The 16,207-nt window shown below is 52.1% G+C and overlaps 1 protein-coding gene across 19 annotated transcripts; it reads left to right on the forward strand.

Moving 5' to 3' along the window:
- On the forward strand, positions 1-15,792 carry PPRC1 (PPARG related coactivator 1). 19 transcript variants are annotated; one of them, XM_021072738.2, is made up of 15 exons: positions 1-182; positions 4,339-4,527; positions 5,078-5,224; positions 5,345-5,446; positions 5,561-8,459; positions 8,766-8,819; positions 10,328-10,385; positions 11,155-11,225; positions 12,214-12,937; positions 14,143-14,289; positions 14,401-14,467; positions 14,587-14,708; positions 14,960-15,111; positions 15,392-15,491; positions 15,675-15,792. In XM_021072738.2, the coding sequence occupies exons 1-15, from the start codon at positions 30-32 to the stop codon at positions 15,679-15,681; spliced, it is 4,992 nt and encodes a 1,663-aa protein (XP_020928397.2). In that variant the 5' UTR covers positions 1-29; the 3' UTR covers positions 15,682-15,792. The 19 variants fall into 19 exon arrangements, 12 of the variants coding, with proteins under 12 accessions (XP_020928397.2, XP_084851317.1, XP_084851318.1 ...); XM_084995191.1 differs by having other exon boundaries at positions 11,158-11,225; XM_084995192.1 differs by having other exon boundaries at positions 5,345-5,437.
- The last annotated feature ends 415 nt before the right edge of the window (positions 15,793-16,207 follow it).

A 16,207-nucleotide genomic window follows, 5' to 3' on the forward strand; every position in this document is an offset into this window, starting at 1 on the left:
AGAGCTGCGCTGGGTGTTCAGGGGCCAAGATGGCGGCGCGCCGGGCACGGAGAGACGGAGTCGCGCCGCCTCCGAGTGGGGGCCCCGGCCCCGACCCTGGCGGTGGGGTACGCAGCAGCGGTTGGGGGAGTCGGAGCCAAGCGCCGTATGGCACTGTGGGTGCTGTGAGCAGCGGGGAGCAGGTGAGAGACTGGCGGGCGGCCCGGGGCTGGCAGCAGAGCGGCGTGTGCCGGGCGGTGACACGTGGACGCCACAGGAAAAGGGAAGAAGCGTTCGGGAGTCGATGCCGGGTCGCTCGCTACAGGAGACGGGTCGGACCGAGCAGACCTGGGTCTGCTGGGAGGATGCGGACAGAGGCAGGGTCCTTAAGGCCATTCCTCCGGAACGCCAGAGGGGCAGAGCCGGGTGTCGGAAACATGGCCCGTGGTGGTGGGGGGGAGGTCAAGGATTCGTACTTGGAGTCATAGAGTAAGACCTCCTTCTTGGGATCCTTAGTGGGGGTGCCCTCAGCCCAGCGCCGCAGTACCTTTCGGAGCCACGTGGGGTGGGGGGAGCGATTTTCCCGGGAGAACTTGTCTGCTACCCCTCCCCCTCGAGGCGGCCCCGACACCCACGTGGGTTAGACGGGGGGGGGGGGCGCCGGCAGCGGGTCCACGTGGGGGCGGGGAAGGGATGTCCACGTGGCTCCCGCTCCCGGCTGCCGGGCATCTAGTATCTGCGCTGGAGCCGCACTGCCGGGAACTGGGTGTGTCTCGGTCAGTCCCGCCATCTCCTGTCGGGACTGGGGACCCCAGGCTGGGAAGGAAGGTAGGGGTTTCTAGAATCAACGTTGCCTAGAGCCTTGGAGCAGTTTTTTTTTTCCTTTTGCTTTGGTATGGGTTGCCTGATGTGCGGATGGTGAAGGACTTTCCAGATGTGCGGGTAGTCCTTGGGTAGTTTCTTGCGGAGGGCGGAGTGTGTTAGGGAGGGTAGAGGGTTGAGTTTGGAGGGCCGTGGAGTGAGCTTGGGGCGGCTTCTGCCTGACCGGCTTGGGGTGGGTTGTGAGTCATGGGCACTGGCATTTTGATTGCCTGCAGTCCTGTCTCAGTCGTGATTTAAGGGGCATGAGGAGTGTCAACATTTACATGGGACAGGCTGAAGTAAGGGAAAGAATCCTCTCTCCTTCCCTCACTTCTTCCTCCAGCATCTCTTGGGGAGGCAGCTAAGGCCTGCTCCTGTGCCTTGACACATACATATTGAAATGGTCTGTTAAGCGTCTCTGGAATTTTTCCTGGGGAAAGCAAAACTTGGAGGGGATTTGAGAACAGTTCACACTAGTTGAATGTTTATTGAATGGGGAGAAGTCACATTCTCTTTTCTTGGCCTCCAGTTCTTAAAAGTGTTATCGTCCCACTTTTTAACAGCACTTCTTAAAGGTTCCCACCCAGAGTGGAGGTGGGCAAGACTTAGAGCTGTTATCTCTCTTAAGCAATTAAGCTGAGTCCTTGAAAGTTTTTTTTCTCTCTCTCTCTCTCTCTCTAGATGGGAGTTGGGCTGCAAGCTGCCAGGTAATGTCATTTCTGGTAGACCAATCCAGGCCCTTGCCTTGGGGTGAATGGCTTCTGGGGCTCTAACTTGGAAGCTGCCTACCCCCCTTTACTCTTCCTTTCTCAGAGGCCACATCTTGTGGAGCTGGTGCTGCCCACTCTTTGAGGAGAGGCAGGAAGGATCCATGATCCAGCTCTAATCCAAGTTAGGTGGTCGTTTGGGGTTGCAGAGAGTCTCATGGAGAGATTGTTCACTGCAGACACGTAGACTGAGATGAGTATGTGGAAGCTAGTCAGTCCACCAGCTGTTTATTGGGATTCTGTTGTATTCAGACATAGGGGATACTGTGGTGAACCACACATGGTGCCTGTTCTCCAGGATCTTATGTTTTTATCCTGTTAGACAGATAGTAAATAATGACTGGGACAAAAGGAAAGCACAGCAATATGCTTTATGGGATTATATAATCAGCAGCAGTAATCTATCTCCGGTGTCTGGGAAGGGACATTTTAAGCTGAGACTGTATATGTGGGCAGAGGGTGGGGGGGAGCAGTTTTCCTCAAATGGAATAGTATATGAAGGCCTTGAGGTGGGAGAGAGAACATGACTTACTGGCAAAACCGAGACATATGGCTGGTGTGTACAGAGACAGCAGTGAGAGAAGACACACTGGCACACTGGAGGAGTCTGGTGGGGAATACCAGGACAACTGAAAGCCTTTTTGGGAGGGGAGGGCATGCCCATGGCATGCTGAAAAGCACTTAAGGATTTTAAACTTAACACTGAGGGCAGGAAGATGCCCTTGAGGGAATTAGGGAGGGTCTCAAGAGATGATCAAATGTGTATTTTAAAGTTTATAGCTGGCTTTGAATGCTGCAGGGACAAACTGAATGTGGGAAAGCCAGTTGGGAGGTTGCTAAAGTTAGAGATGCTGTTGGCTGGTTCACTTTTAGTCTGGGCTTAGCCCCTAGATGATCTTGGTTCTCTGAAAACTGTGCTGTTTGGGGAATGAGGGGAGGGATGGGAGAGGTCAGGTGAAGAGGGGGGTGCTTCTGACTGGGGCTCTAGTACCTGCCTAATAGAAGTGGTGATGAGTGGTTCCTAAAGCTGGGCATTGTCTTGAGATTCTGGCCTAGTGGCTGAGTCAGGTAGGTGGCAAATCAAGATGTAGCCTCCTTGCTCACCTAGGAGTGTTTGCTGAGCCAGGTGCTATTCAGCTGCTGGTTGTAATTACTGGATTGTGAAGGCCTGGGAGGAGTTAGTGCCTAAAACCTGCCACCTTTCACTTCATCTCTGAGCCTGGTCTCCTAAAGTGTCCCTATCTATCCTTTCCTCTCTTCGGGCATTGTAACTCTTCAGGTTGGTTAGGAGGGGGTGTGTGAAGTCATGCCTGTTGCTGTTTTTCTTTTGGAAGAGGTGCAGAGTTTCCCTTTGCTGCAAAGGAGAGGCTTTGTGTTTGTTCCTGTTTTCTAGTTTTATATTATCTGTAGTTTGTTGTAGTGGAGGTACCCCTGCTTCTGGCCTCTGGCCTTGCCAGCCCTTCCAGCCACTTCTGGCCCTGCCGACGCCCACACTTGACAGGCCTGGGCGGGTGGCTCCCTGCTTGACAAGGCTGAAGATGTTGCTAGTTCTCAGGGAAGAGGTAGGGTGGGGCTTTTCTATCCACAGGATCAGGCTTCCCCTTCTTTTGTTCTACCTTGGTAGGGGTAGGGAAGAGACATTTCCCTGGCAACTTCCTTGGAGAGGTTGGGTGGCACCCTGTATGTAGGGCCTTCAAAATACAAGTGTGAGATAAGTGTGACTGTCAGCTGTGTATACAGTGATACACTGTGCTGGGCATCATGGATGTTCAAGAAGTATAAGCAGTTTAAACCCTTCCGAGAGAGCCAAGAAGAATATAAACTGATAGGATACAGAGGGTTATTTGCCCCAAAGGAACTTGGAATCTAGTTTAAGTAATGGTGCAAGGAAGGTCATGGGGTGGGAGGGAGTAGGAAGGAGTAGGATGTGATTTGCCAGAAAAGTGAGTGATACAGAAAGGCATGAATTCACACATGTAAGGAGAGATGGGTTGGGGAAGCCTCAGGTGTCTTCTTGATTTAAGCAGAGAAGAAAGCCCTAAGTGGGCTTTGAGGGAGTTAAAGCGGTTATAGCTGGAATTGTTGCTTGCTGGCCTCTTTGCTGTGCCCCTTAGAGGTCTGTCTTCACCACTGCCAGCAGATGACTCTTCTGAACAATCTTGGTCTTTTTGATGTTTTTATTCCCCAGTTTAACCATCTTGTGTGGCTCCAAGTGTTTCTTTTTTTTTTTTTTTTTTTTTTTTGTCTTTTTGCCATTTCTTGGTCCGTTCCTGCGGCATATGGAGGTTCCCAGGCTAGGGGTCCAATTGGAGCTGCAGCTGCCAGCCTACGCCAGAGCCACAGCAACGCAGGATCTGAGCCACGTCTGCAAACTACACCACAGCTCACGGCAACACCGGATCCTTAACCCACTGAGCAAGGGCAGGGATCGAACCCTCAACCTCATGGTTCCTAGTTGGATTCGTTAACCACTGCACCACGACGGGAACTCCTCCAAGTGTTTCTACATGGAGTCTACAACTTTTTTTTTCCTGGAAGGTCCTTGAACACTGCCATATGATTGGGGCTTTGGCTCATAGGTTGTACTTCTCTCAGCCCAGCAAGTCCAAAGGTTTGGCTGTGGGGCTCCTGCTGAGTCCCAGGCCGTTGGTGGAGCTGCTTTACAGAGTGTATCAGCCCATGCCCTGTAGCCTTCACTGTGCCTTTCTGATTTTCTCCCCCTTTTCCCCAGGTGCTGCTTCATGAGGAAGGGGATGATTCTGGCTTTGTCAGTCTGTCTCGGCTGGGACCCTGTGTGAGGGACAAGGACCTGGAGATGGAAGAGCTGATACTGCAGGATGGCACACTGCTGGGGACCATGCACAGCTATATGGATGCCTCTCTCATCTCCCTCATTGAGGATTTTGGTAGCCTTGGAGAGGTGAGCTGGGTTTGGGCTTGGAGGTCTTCAGGTAAGAGCTTTGTCTGGGACTCAGTGGCTTTGCTGTCCCAGAACCTTGGCTCCTGGTTACCCAACCGGAGTCTTTGAAGTATATTTTTGTTTCTAAGTGAGAGTTGGGCTACAGACTGCCAGGTTATATCTCATGTAAAAGGATACCTTGCTGGACCTAACCGAAGTCCAAGGCCTTTCCCCGTGCCTGGGTCTCTGACTTACATGTCCACAGGTTTCTAATCTTTGTCTTAAGTCCACTTCCAGCTTAGCCAAGGTTGTCTGCTAAGCATCCCGCATCTTACCTGGGGGTGGAGGGAGTATGAAGCGTAAGTTCAAGAATCAATTTTGACAGATCTCTTGACACTAGAGAGGTGGTGGCTGGTAGTAAATGAGTAAATGCCTCCTGGTACCCTGCTCTCTCTCTGGCAAATTGAGCTGACCTGAGCCTGGGAGACTGAGTCTCTTGGCAGTCCTTCTCAGCGCCCTGGCAGGTCATCAAGGATGATGGTGGGACCTTCCTGTTGTCTTTCCTGAGCAGAGCAGGTTATCTCTGGAGGACCAGAATGAAGTGTCGCTGCTCACAGCTCTGACAGAGATTTTGGACAATGCAGATTCCGAGAACCTGTCTCCATTTGACAGCATTCCTGACTCGGAGCTGCTTGTGTCACCTCGGGAGGGCTCCTCTGTAAGTGTGGGATGAGGGGGAGGGGATGTGTGGTTGGTGCAGTGGTTAGGATCATGTCCCTGGGCCTCCTCATGTAGTTCTGAAGCACAAACTCATCTCAGGTCATTTTTCTTCTTTTAGCTGCACAGGCTGCTCAGCCTCTCTCGGACACCCCCCGAACGTGACCTCATCACCCCAACTGACCCATTGGGGCCCAGCACAGGCAGTAGTAGAGTGAGTGGGGTAAGCCTGACCTAAGGAGCCTTATGGCCTCCCAGTGGGGAGGAGGATGTGGGACAGGTCCAGAAAAATAAATTCCTGGGAAAAAACTCCTGCGGCTTTTCTTTTCTCCTGTAGGTTGAGATGTCTCTCGCAGATGCCCCTTGGGACTTTTCTCCACCCTCCTTCTTAGAGACTTCCTCCCCCAAGCTTCCTAGCTGGAGACCTCCAAGATCAAGACCCCGCTGGGGTCAGTCCCCTCCTCCTCAGCAGCGTAGTGATGGGGAGGAAGAGGAGGAGGTGGCTGGTTTCAGCAGTGAGATGCTTGCTGGGGAGCTTGATAACTCTGTGAGCAGCATCCCAGACTTCCCCATGCACCTGGCCTGTCCCGAGGAGGAAGATAGAGCAGCAGCAGTAGAGATGGCCGTACAGGCAGCTGGTGACGAGAGCATCTCCTCCCTGAGTGAACTGGTGCGAGCCATGCACCCGTACTGCCTGCCCAGCCTCACCCACCTGACAGCACTCGAGGATGAGCTTCAGGAGCAGCCAGATGACTTGACTCTGCCTGAGGATTGTGTGGTGCTGGAGATTGTGGGCCAGGCGGCCACAGCTGGCAATGACCTGGAGATCCCAGTTGTCGTGCGGCAGATCCCTACTGGACCCCAGTCTGTGATCCTGGATGACACACTAGATGCCAGTCCAGCTTTGCAGCTGCTCATGCCTACACTGGAGGCAGAAGCAGAGGCTGCTGTGCCCAAGGAAGCCCTCTGCCCTGAGAAAGAGGGGTTGTCACTGGACTCAAAGGAAAAGCTGGAGTCGGCCTGCTTGTTGGAGCCCAGGGAGATCACAGAACCAGTGGCACCCAAGGGGCCTCAGAACCCTCCAGTCAATGCAATGCTAAGTTCCCAGAGAGCTCGAAAAGGCAGGAGAAAGAAGAGCAAGGAGCAGCCAGCTGCCTGTGCCGAAGGCTATACCAGGAGGCTGAGGTCAGCTTCTCGTGGGCAGTCTACAGCAGTTACAGAGGTGGCCTCTCAGGGAGGCAGCTTGCCTCAGGAGGACCTTCAAAGAGAGATTGGGCCTCCTCATGGTAGAGGGAAGCCCCGGGCTTGGGCTCGGGCCTGGGCAGCTACCTTGGAGAAGCCCAGCTCTGGGAATGGGAACTTGCAGGGTAGTACTGGACAAGCTAGTCCTGCTAAAGAAAGTCCTCTAGATCTCTACCCCAGCCTGGTTGACCCCATCCAAGCCAACCCTGTTTCATCCCATCTTTCAGTGGTTGACTCTGCTCAAGCTGATCCCATGCCACTTGACTCTGTTGAAGCTGATTCCACCGTGGTTGACTCTGTTGTAGCTGATCCCGTACCCGTTGACCTTGCTTCAGCCAATTCAGAGCTGGTTGATGCTCTCTCAGCCGACTCAGTGCTTAATGATCCAGCCCTGACTGACCCTGTAGCAATTGACCCTGTAGTGGTTGTTCCCATCTCAGATGACTTCCCTCCAGTTGACCCTGTCCTGGCCAACCCAGTACAAGTTGACTCTGTTTCCAGTGACTTGGCTCCAGTTGACCCTGTGCTAGTTAAGTCTAGGCCAACTGATCCCAGGCGTGGTGCAGTGTCATCAGCCCAGGGGAGTTCACCCCCGCAGCTTCTGGAGTCAGAATCTTCAGACCTCCCAAAGGCTGTCAACCCTGAAGTCAAGGAGGTCGCAGGTACTCTGAAGGGGGAAAGTGGTACCAGTGCCACAACCCAGGAAGCCAGGCCTCGGCCTCTTAGCCTGTCTGAGTATCGGCGCCGAAGGCAGCAGCGCCAAGCGGAGGCAGAAGAGCGGAACCCCCAGCCCCCAGCTGGGAAGTGGCCCAGCCTCCCAGAGACTCCTACAGGGCTGGCAGACATCCCTTGTCTTGTCATCCCACCAGCTCCAGCCAAGAAAACGGCTCTGCAGAGAAGCTCTGAGGCTCCTCCTGAGGCTTGCTTTGCGCCTGTGGGTCCTAGCCCTGCTTCTCCTAGTCCTGAGCCACCTACAAGCAAACCTGTGGCCTCAACTCCCACTGAGCAGGTGCCGTCCCAAGAGATGCTACTGCCGGCGAGACTTCCACCACCTGCTGTACAGTCCATGCCCCCCACAGTGCCCACTGCTCTGCCGTTTCCCACAGGTGGCCTGGGCATGTCCCCCATGCTGCCTCTTCCCACAAGTGGGCAAGGGGTCCCCAGTTTGCCCCCACCACCCTTGCAGCCTCCTAGTCTTCCGATGTCTATGGGGCCAGTGCCACCTGATCCCTATACTCACTATGCCCCTGTGCCCCCTTGGCCTTGTTATCCCCCTGTGTCCCCTTCTGGCTATCCTTGCCTACCCCCCCCACCAACAGTGCCCCTTGTGTCTGGTACTCCTGGCACCTATGCTGTGCCCCCCACTTGCAATGTGCCTTGGGTGCCTCCTCCTGCCACAGTTCCACCTTATAGCTCCAGCTGTACCTATGGGCCCTTGGGATGGGGCCCAGGGCTGCAACACCCTCCATTCTGGCCTACTGTTCCCCCACCTCCTTTGCCTCTAAACTCTGCTGGGAGAGCTGTTCCTCAATCCAAGGTGGAGCCCAGTGGCATCCCAGTTGGCCCTCCTGAAAATGTGCTAACTGTGCCAATGGCTCCTCCCCTCAGTCTTGGGGCAGCTGGCCAGGGAGCTCCCCAAATAGAGCCCACCAAAGTGGAGGTCACACCGGTGCCTGCATGTCCCCATTCCAAACACAAGGTGTCCTCCCCGGTGCACAGCCCTCGGATTAAGGCTCCCCCATGTCTGTCTGCTGAGAGTGTGGCTGTTGAGGAGCCTGCATCGGAGAGGCTAAAGCCTGAGCCCCTGGAGACTAGGCCCAAGGAGAAGCCCCCCTCTCCTGCTGCCAAGGCTGTTCCTACACCTGCACCAAGGCAGAGCACTGCCACCAAACTGCCTGCTGTCCACCCAGCCCGTCTAAGGAAACTGTCCTTTCTGCCTACCCCACGTACCCAGGGTCCCGAGGACGTGGTGCAGGCTTTCATCAGTGAGATTGGTGAGTGCTACATGGTTCACTGGTGTGAGGAATGGTATGGGGGTTATGTGAGGAGTGTCCTCTGTAAAACAGGGTTAACCATCTTGATGGGGCTGGCCTTTGTTGAATTTCTTTGGAGAGTTCTTCCGAGGTAGAAGCCTGGCTTAGTTCGATCCCTTCCTGCTTTGTGTTGCTGCCTTGGTTTACTTAGTACAGTGGGCAGGGGGAGCATATAGGAGAAGGGAGGTAATTTGGGACTTCTGGGACCTGTGTGCTCAATTGATAGGTAGGGGCTGGTTTTCAATCCCGTGTTGTGTGCTTCCACAGGAATTGAGGCCTCGGACCTGTCCAGTCTGCTGGAGCAGTTTGAGAAATCAGAAGGTGAGGGAACCTGGGTAACTTTGCTCCAGCCCCTTTCGTTGATATTTCCTTTGGGCCCAGCCCTGTAGTTGCTTAAACTAGGTGGGGAGGGGAGGGAGATGAGTAGTCTCAGCCACTAGAGTAGTCCCCTAATTGGAATAGTAAGACAGGATTCACCTGTGACACAATCTAAGCCAGGGAAAGGGTGGTGGGTACAATATGGCAAGAACTGTAAGGAGTAGATGGATGGGGGAGTTCCCTGGTGGTGGAATGGTCAGGGCTTGGCACTTTGACTGCTGTGGCCTGGGTTCAGTCCCTGGTTTGGGAACTGAGATCCAAGTGGCTGCACATAGTGCCCTTCCCCCACCCCACAGAAAAAAAAAAGTGGATGGATGAGGAGATCCAAGTGGGTTGGGTTCTTTGGGAACATTTTTCTAGAGGGAAGTAGTTCTCGAGCTACTTGAAAGACAGGAATTCAGGAGTTCCCGTTGTGGCGCAGTGGTTAACGAATCATACTAGGAACCATGAGGTTGCGGGTTTGATCCCTGGCCTTGCTCAGTGGGTTAACGATCTGGCATTGCTGTGAGCTGTGGTGTAGGTTGCAGACGCGGCTCAGATCCCGCGTTGCTGTGGCTCTGGTGTAGGCTGGCAGCTACAGCTCCGATTGGACCCCTAGCCTGGGAACCTCCATATGCCGCAGGAGCGGCCCAAGAAAAGACAAAAAGACCAAAAAAAAAAAAAAAAAAAAGACAGGAATTCAGAGAGATGGTGGTGAATAAAGGCAGAGGATAGGAAGATTGCCTGTGGTATATTTGGAAGGCAGTGGATAGCTAGCTAGCTCAGCTTCTCAGTACAAGGCCTGGGTCTAGAAACTGTGGAGCATACTATGTCCTGTACTCTAGGAACTTATGGGGAGAAGAATCTGCAGAAATGACTCCTGAATTGGTAAAGTAGAAAATATAAATGCGGATCAAGAGTAGGTTACAAGACTAAGAAGTTAGTTAGGGAGTTCCCATCGTGGCTCAGTGGAAATGAATCTGAGTAGCATCCATGAGGACACAGGTTCAATCCCTGGCCTCATGGGCTGAGGATCCGGCGTTGTCACAAGCTGTGGTGTAGGTTGCAGACGCGGTTCGGATCTGGCGTTGCTGTGGTTGTGACATAGGCCGGCAGCTGTAGCTCTGATTCGACCTCTAACCTGGGAACCTCCAAATGCTGCAGGTGCGGCCCTAAAATTAAAAAAAAAAAAAAGACAAAAAAGAAGTTAGGAGGGTATATAGGACCTGGAATACTACTAGACTTAGAAATTTGGATTTGAACTCAGATTCGGTGGGGGACTGTGGGTGTTTCTGAGCAGAGACCTGATTAAAACTAGTACTTGGCCACCTACTGGAGGAGAATGAATCTCTCCCCAGTGAAATGTGTAGGCAGAGTGGATTTTCCTCCTTTGGGTCTTGAAGCCAGTCCTTCTGCGCCTCCTCAATATGGAACATCTGGTTGGGCTTTTAACTAATATGGTTTCTTTGCAGCCAAAAAAGAGTGTCCTCCCCCGGCTCCTGCTGACAGCCTGGCTGTAGGAAACTCAGGGTAAGTATGGAGACATGAGCGAGTTACCCTACAGCTGTTGGTCAGCAGCCGGCCGGCGCTCCAGGACTGTCAACTGGATGCCTCTGTCACAGGGACATTTAGTCAGCTCTAGAGTCTTTTCCTGTTTCCCCACTCCCTGCTCAGCCCATCACTGCTGGGCACTCTCTTGGGTGGCGAGGTAGGAGGATATATATGTACCATCTTCTGACTGATTCCAGTCTGGGGTTCCAAATGGTGATGCCTTTTATCTTCTGGCAAGTCATGCCTTTGGGGATTTCTTTCCTTTATTTAGCAGACTTTAGGGTTGTTCAATATGGGTGAAGGTATAAGGAAAGGTAGGGGAGGATGTTCATGGCTAGGGCTCCCCTGACTCCTTGGAGGACACAGGCATCCTGGACCTGCTTATTCCCCATTCTTCTGAGGCCTTTTTCATTTCTCATGTTTGTGGAATACCATCCTATTTGGCCAAGCATTCTCCTCCACAGTGCTTTTGGGTTGGTTTGAGCCAGGCACAGGAGACTCTTGTCATGAAGGAGGTGGGGGTATTCAGGGTCATAGCCTGCCTCCAGGAATTGGGCAGAACAGAATTGAGATCCACCCTGTGTATAATTCAGTCACTAAGATCTCTTTTATGCTGGAAGGGAATGATCGGGGCAGTTTGTGCCCCCCATTCCTTTCAACACCCCTCTCCCATGGCTCTGTGAGGAAAGCAGATGTACAAGATGTTGAGGAGGCAATGAATCAGGCTTTCCCTTTTCCCCCCCGCCAGCAGCGTTGACACTCCCCAGGAGAAGAGGCCCCTAGACCGGTTACAAGCCCCAGAGCTGGCCAACGTGGCAGGTGGGTTCAGGGTGGGGAACTCTGCCTTTGATTAGTTTCTGTGGCAAATGTGTGTAGAACCCACTCTGCACCAAGTGTGTGTTGGTGTTGGGGATACAGAGATCTGATCCTCATTCTTAAGGTTCATATAGTTCAGGGAGCAGATGTGTAAACACATGAGCATGTTGAGTATCAGAGGTTGTGTCTTACAGAAGCCTGTGTGATTTATAGTGGGCTCTGGAAGGGCGCAGTCAGGGCAGGGTTACATAGAAGGTAATCCCCAAAGCAGAGGGGATGGCAGCAAATCACTGACACCAATCAGGTAAATTTAGGAGATGGGGCGGGCATTCTAGGTAGATGGAACAGCTTGAGTGAACTGAAAAAGCAAACCCAGCCATGTATGTTCTGGGAAATTGTGAGTGGTTCATTATGGCTGGAGTGTAGTGCTGATCAGGGTGGTGGGCAGAGCTCAAGTAAGAGAGAGATTTGGAGTGGCAAATTTGAGGTCAGGTTATGGGAACTTTGAATGCCATGTCAAGCTGTTTGGAGTTTATCTTGTATATTGAAGAAGCAATTGAAAAAACTTCACCAGTTTGGTTTTTGGGTGCTCCTTCCAGCAGGGATGTAGATGATAAGTGGATGGGTGTGATGCCTGAGGTAGGAGATTGTTGGGAGATGATTACATGAATCCAGGCAAGATGTGGCCCAGAAGTTAGGCAGTGCTGGGGGCAGTGGGTGGGTCTAAGAATGGAGAGGTAGAACAGATAGGACCTGGCCACCGGCTAGGTTTGGTCCGGAAGACCCCAGCTTGTTGGGTTTCTCTTGCTGGTCTCCAAGATGGGGAACTCAGGGGAAGGAGCAGTTTAAACATGGGGAGAAGTTGGGCTGTTGACCATTTTTAGTATGTTTTTTGTGAGATGAAGTGGGGGTCTCTGGAGTCTATATACACAGTGCTTAGACATGTAGAATCGGATTCATCCTGCTATCTCCATCCTCCCTCCCCTCACAGGGCTCACCCCTCCAGCTACCCCTCCCCATCAGTTATGGAAGCCCTTGGCTGCTGTCTCACTGCTGGCCAAAGCCAAATCTCCTAAGTCCACCGCCCAGGAGGGAACCCTGAAGCCTGAAGGAGTTACAGAGGCCAAACATCCAGCTGCAGCCCGCCTCCAAGAAGGGGTCCATGGCCCTAGTCCAGTCCATGTGGGCTCTGGGGACCATGACTATTGTGTCCGGAGCAGGACCCCCCCAAAAAAGATGCCCGCCCTAGTCATTCCAGAGGTGGGCTCCCGATGGAACGTCAAACGCCATCAGGATATCACCATCAAACCCGTCTTATCCCTGGGTCCAGCCACCCCCCTGCCCCCTTCCACAGCTGCCTCCCAGGAACCACTTGATCACAGGACTAGCAACGAGCAGGCAGATCCCCCAGCCTCTTGCCTTGCCCCACCCACCTTGCTGTCCCCTGAGGCCTCACCCTGCCGGAATGACATGAACACTAGGACTCACCCTGAGCCCTCAGCCAAGCAGCGGTCAGTGCGCTGTTACCGAAAAGCCTGCAGGTCAACTAGCCCCCCAGGCCGGGGCTGGCAGGGCCGCCGTGGCCGCAGCAGCAGATCTGTCAGCTCTGGGTCCAACCGGACCAGCGAAGCATCTTCCTCCTCATCCTCATCGTCGTCTTCCTCATCCCGATCCCGGTCCAGGTCCCTCTCCCCCCCACACAAGAGGTGGCGAAGGTGAGCTCTGATGGCCTGTTAGGTCCTCTCCACCTATAGGAAGTTCATATACTCTCCTCTGGTTTATTTTGAAAGCATTTGCACATTGGGTTTGATACTTCAGGCACTAAGGCTTCTACTTCTGTCTTTGGCTTTTGTCTTCTTCCCCTTTGCTGGATTGTTGAAGGAGGCAAGCTGTGAGAAGATAGCTTCTACCCCCGTTTGGAGTTTAGGATATCTTTGAGGTCTGGGATATCTCTGAGGTCTCCCGCTTCCTGGAGATCTGCCTTGGGGAGACCATTATGGTTTGATCTTGACCAGTTGGTTCCTTTGCATACTGTATCAGTCCTCATTTCTGGTATTTTCTTGGTATGCAGGATGGTGGGCTAGTGGGTTGTTAATGGCAAACAGTCCTTCCTTTATCTTTTGAGGAAAGAGTCTGGGGCAGTTCCTTTGGGTATCACTGTGGCCTCCTCTATTTTATTTCCTGGCAATACCTTTTTTTTCAGTAATAGACCCAAATTTTCCCACTTAATGAAGAATTCTTGAGTTTGATGGCAAAGCCTATTTTCAGAAATGTCCCCTACTTTAGGTCTAGCACAGTCACCTTCCCTTTATGCCATGGTCATAGCACTCCTATTGGACATATGAGGGGAACAGGGTCCCAGAGACCCAGGTCTGCTTGGCCCCCACAGCTAGGGCCCAGTTATAAGACCTAGGGTCCCAGTCCTTTATCTGAGTCTCCATTATTTTTTTTCCTGATAAGTATTTTTCCATTTTCTATTCTTTTTTTTTTTATTTTTCTATTTTTGGCTGCCTCCACGGCATATGGAGTTCCCGGCACAGGGATCATATCCATGCTGCACATGTGACCTAAGCCATGGTTTCAGCAACACCAGATCTTTAATCCATTGTGCCGGGCTGGGGATCAAACCAGCATTCCAGCACTCCCAAGACACTGCTGATCCCATTGTGCCACAGCAGGAACTCCTATTTTTCCACTTTTAATTGCATAATTAAAAATAAATATGATCTGTGCTAAAACATCTCAAGTTCATGAGCTTCACAGTTTGGTCATCTGTGAAGAGTTCTTCTAGACCTTTTCTGCTCTGCTTTGCCTTTGGTTCTGAGCTTCGGGAGAGGGAGGCAGGGCTGAGGCTAAGGCAAGGTAAGTGGAATATACCTGCATCCCTCTCAGCATTCCTGCATGCCCCTTTGTTCTCCAGGTCCAGTTGCAGTTCCTCTGGACGTTCCCGAAGATGCTCTTCCTCTTCTTCATCATCATCTTCCTCGTCTTCCTCATCCTCATCATCTAGTTCCCGAAGCCGGTCCCGTTCTCCATCCCCCCGCCGGAGAAGTGACAGGAGGCGGCGGTGAGCCTCTTTTCAGGGAGTCTGTGCATCTCGGATGCAAATGCCTGAGAGTTCTGAGACTTGAGCTATCTAATGTCTTGGGGAGCTGATGGCACTTCCTTCTCTTGTTAGGTACAGTTCTTACCGTTCACATGACCATTACCAAAGGCAGAGAGTTCTGCAGAAGGAACGTGCAATAGTGAGTAGAGGAACAGGTGCTGGGAGGGAGGGGGCTTATCCCTAAGCCATGAGCATCGAGAGCCACCTGCAGCTGTGGCCCTGGCTCATCATACGTCAATTTTCCTTGACCTAACATAGGAAGAGAGAAGAGTGGTCTTCATTGGGAAGATACCTGGCCGCATGACTCGGTCAGAGTTGAAACAGAGGTTCTCTGTTTTTGGAGAGATTGAGGAGTGCACCATCCACTTCCGTGTCCAAGGGTGAGGTTGGGCCCTAAGGTCAGGACGTCCTTTCTGTCCCATTTATCCACCTTCATGCTTCTTGTCTTTCTTGGTTGCTCTGGTGAGCTGGGCAATGTAGGATACCTTCTTTTCTATATAGAAGTTAGAGGTTTGGCCGTTTGGGGAATGAGAAGAACCACCCCAGACCCTCAGTGTACCCCGGGAAGCTCTCTTCTCCATGGCACATGGCCAAATAGCCATTTCAGCCTCTGTTTCACCCTCCCCACCAGTGACAACTATGGCTTCGTCACTTACCGCTATGCCGAGGAGGCATTTGCAGCCATTGAGAGTGGCCACAAGCTGAGGCAGGCCGATGAGCAGCCCTTTGATCTCTGCTTTGGGGGCCGCAGGCAGTTCTGCAAGAGAAGCTATTCTGATCTTGGTGAGTGGAGGGAGGCCTTTGGTATACTTCATCTCCTCCCCCAGCATGTCCCCAGCCTTTTGAGAGGGGGTTAATTGGGCAGACTTATCTTCCTCTGAAACATGAAGAGCCTCTAGGGTGGGATGAAAGGAGAATTGGGGGCTCTCCTGTCTTTTGACTTAAATCTAGGTGATTTTAGCCCCATCCATTATTGATATGAGAGGTTGCTGGCCATTTGAGGACCCTGTGATTGGGAGGTGTACTCAGAGACCTTGCTGTTTGTCTTTCTCTCCCTTTATAGACTCCAACCGGGAAGACTTTGACCCTGCTCCTGTAAAGAGCAAATTTGATTCTCTTGACTTTGACACATTGTTGAAACAGGCCCAGAAGAACCTCAGGAGGTAACCCTGGGCCCTTCTCCCCAACTCCCTTTTCTTTGGAGGTGCCCAACCTCCTCCATCCCCCTCCCCTAGTCTAGGGGAGAGAGCTGCTAGTGAGATGACTGTTTTATAAAGAAATGGAAAAAAGTGAAATAAAAATGTGTTAAATCAGATTTTTTAAAGGGTATTTGTTTTTTATAACAGGCATTGAAACACGTCAACTTGCATTCCTATGTAAGATGGATGGGGCCGAGGGGTTCTCCCAGTGTTGAGAAAATCTAATAAGTCACTATGCAGACTAATAAACATGAACTAGAGAGAACTCCCAGGTGCTGTTGTGCTTCTTTTTACGGTGCTCGTACTGCCAGACAATCACTTTTCTTCTCTGAACATAAAAGAGACATGCTTGCCTCTCTAGTTCCTAGGATCCCTCTTTGGTCAGATGCAAAAATCCTATTAGACTTCAAACTGCTCAAGGGTGTTGTTGGTAAAATCAGTCATCTAGGGCAGTGCTTCTCAAACTAAAAGGGCATTTGAATCATCTGGAGAGCTTTTTAAAAGGCAGGTTCTGGGAGTTTACTGGTGGTTCAGTGGGTTAAGGATCTGGCATTGTCACTGCAGTGGCTCAGGTTGCTGCTGTTGCATGGGTTCAATCCCTGACCCAGGAACTTCCAGGGGCTGCTGGTGTGGCCCCCAAAACAACAACAAAAAAAATGCAGATTCTGACTTATGGGGTA

The sequence above is a fragment of the Sus scrofa genome, chromosome 14, assembly GCF_054392235.1.
Source record: "Sus scrofa isolate SSC_HxYL_T2T_F1_AM1 chromosome 14, Sscrofa_HxYL_maternal_Yorkshire_Landrace_v2.0, whole genome shotgun sequence".
In the NCBI taxonomy this organism is placed as follows: Eukaryota; Metazoa; Chordata; class Mammalia; order Artiodactyla; family Suidae; genus Sus; species Sus scrofa.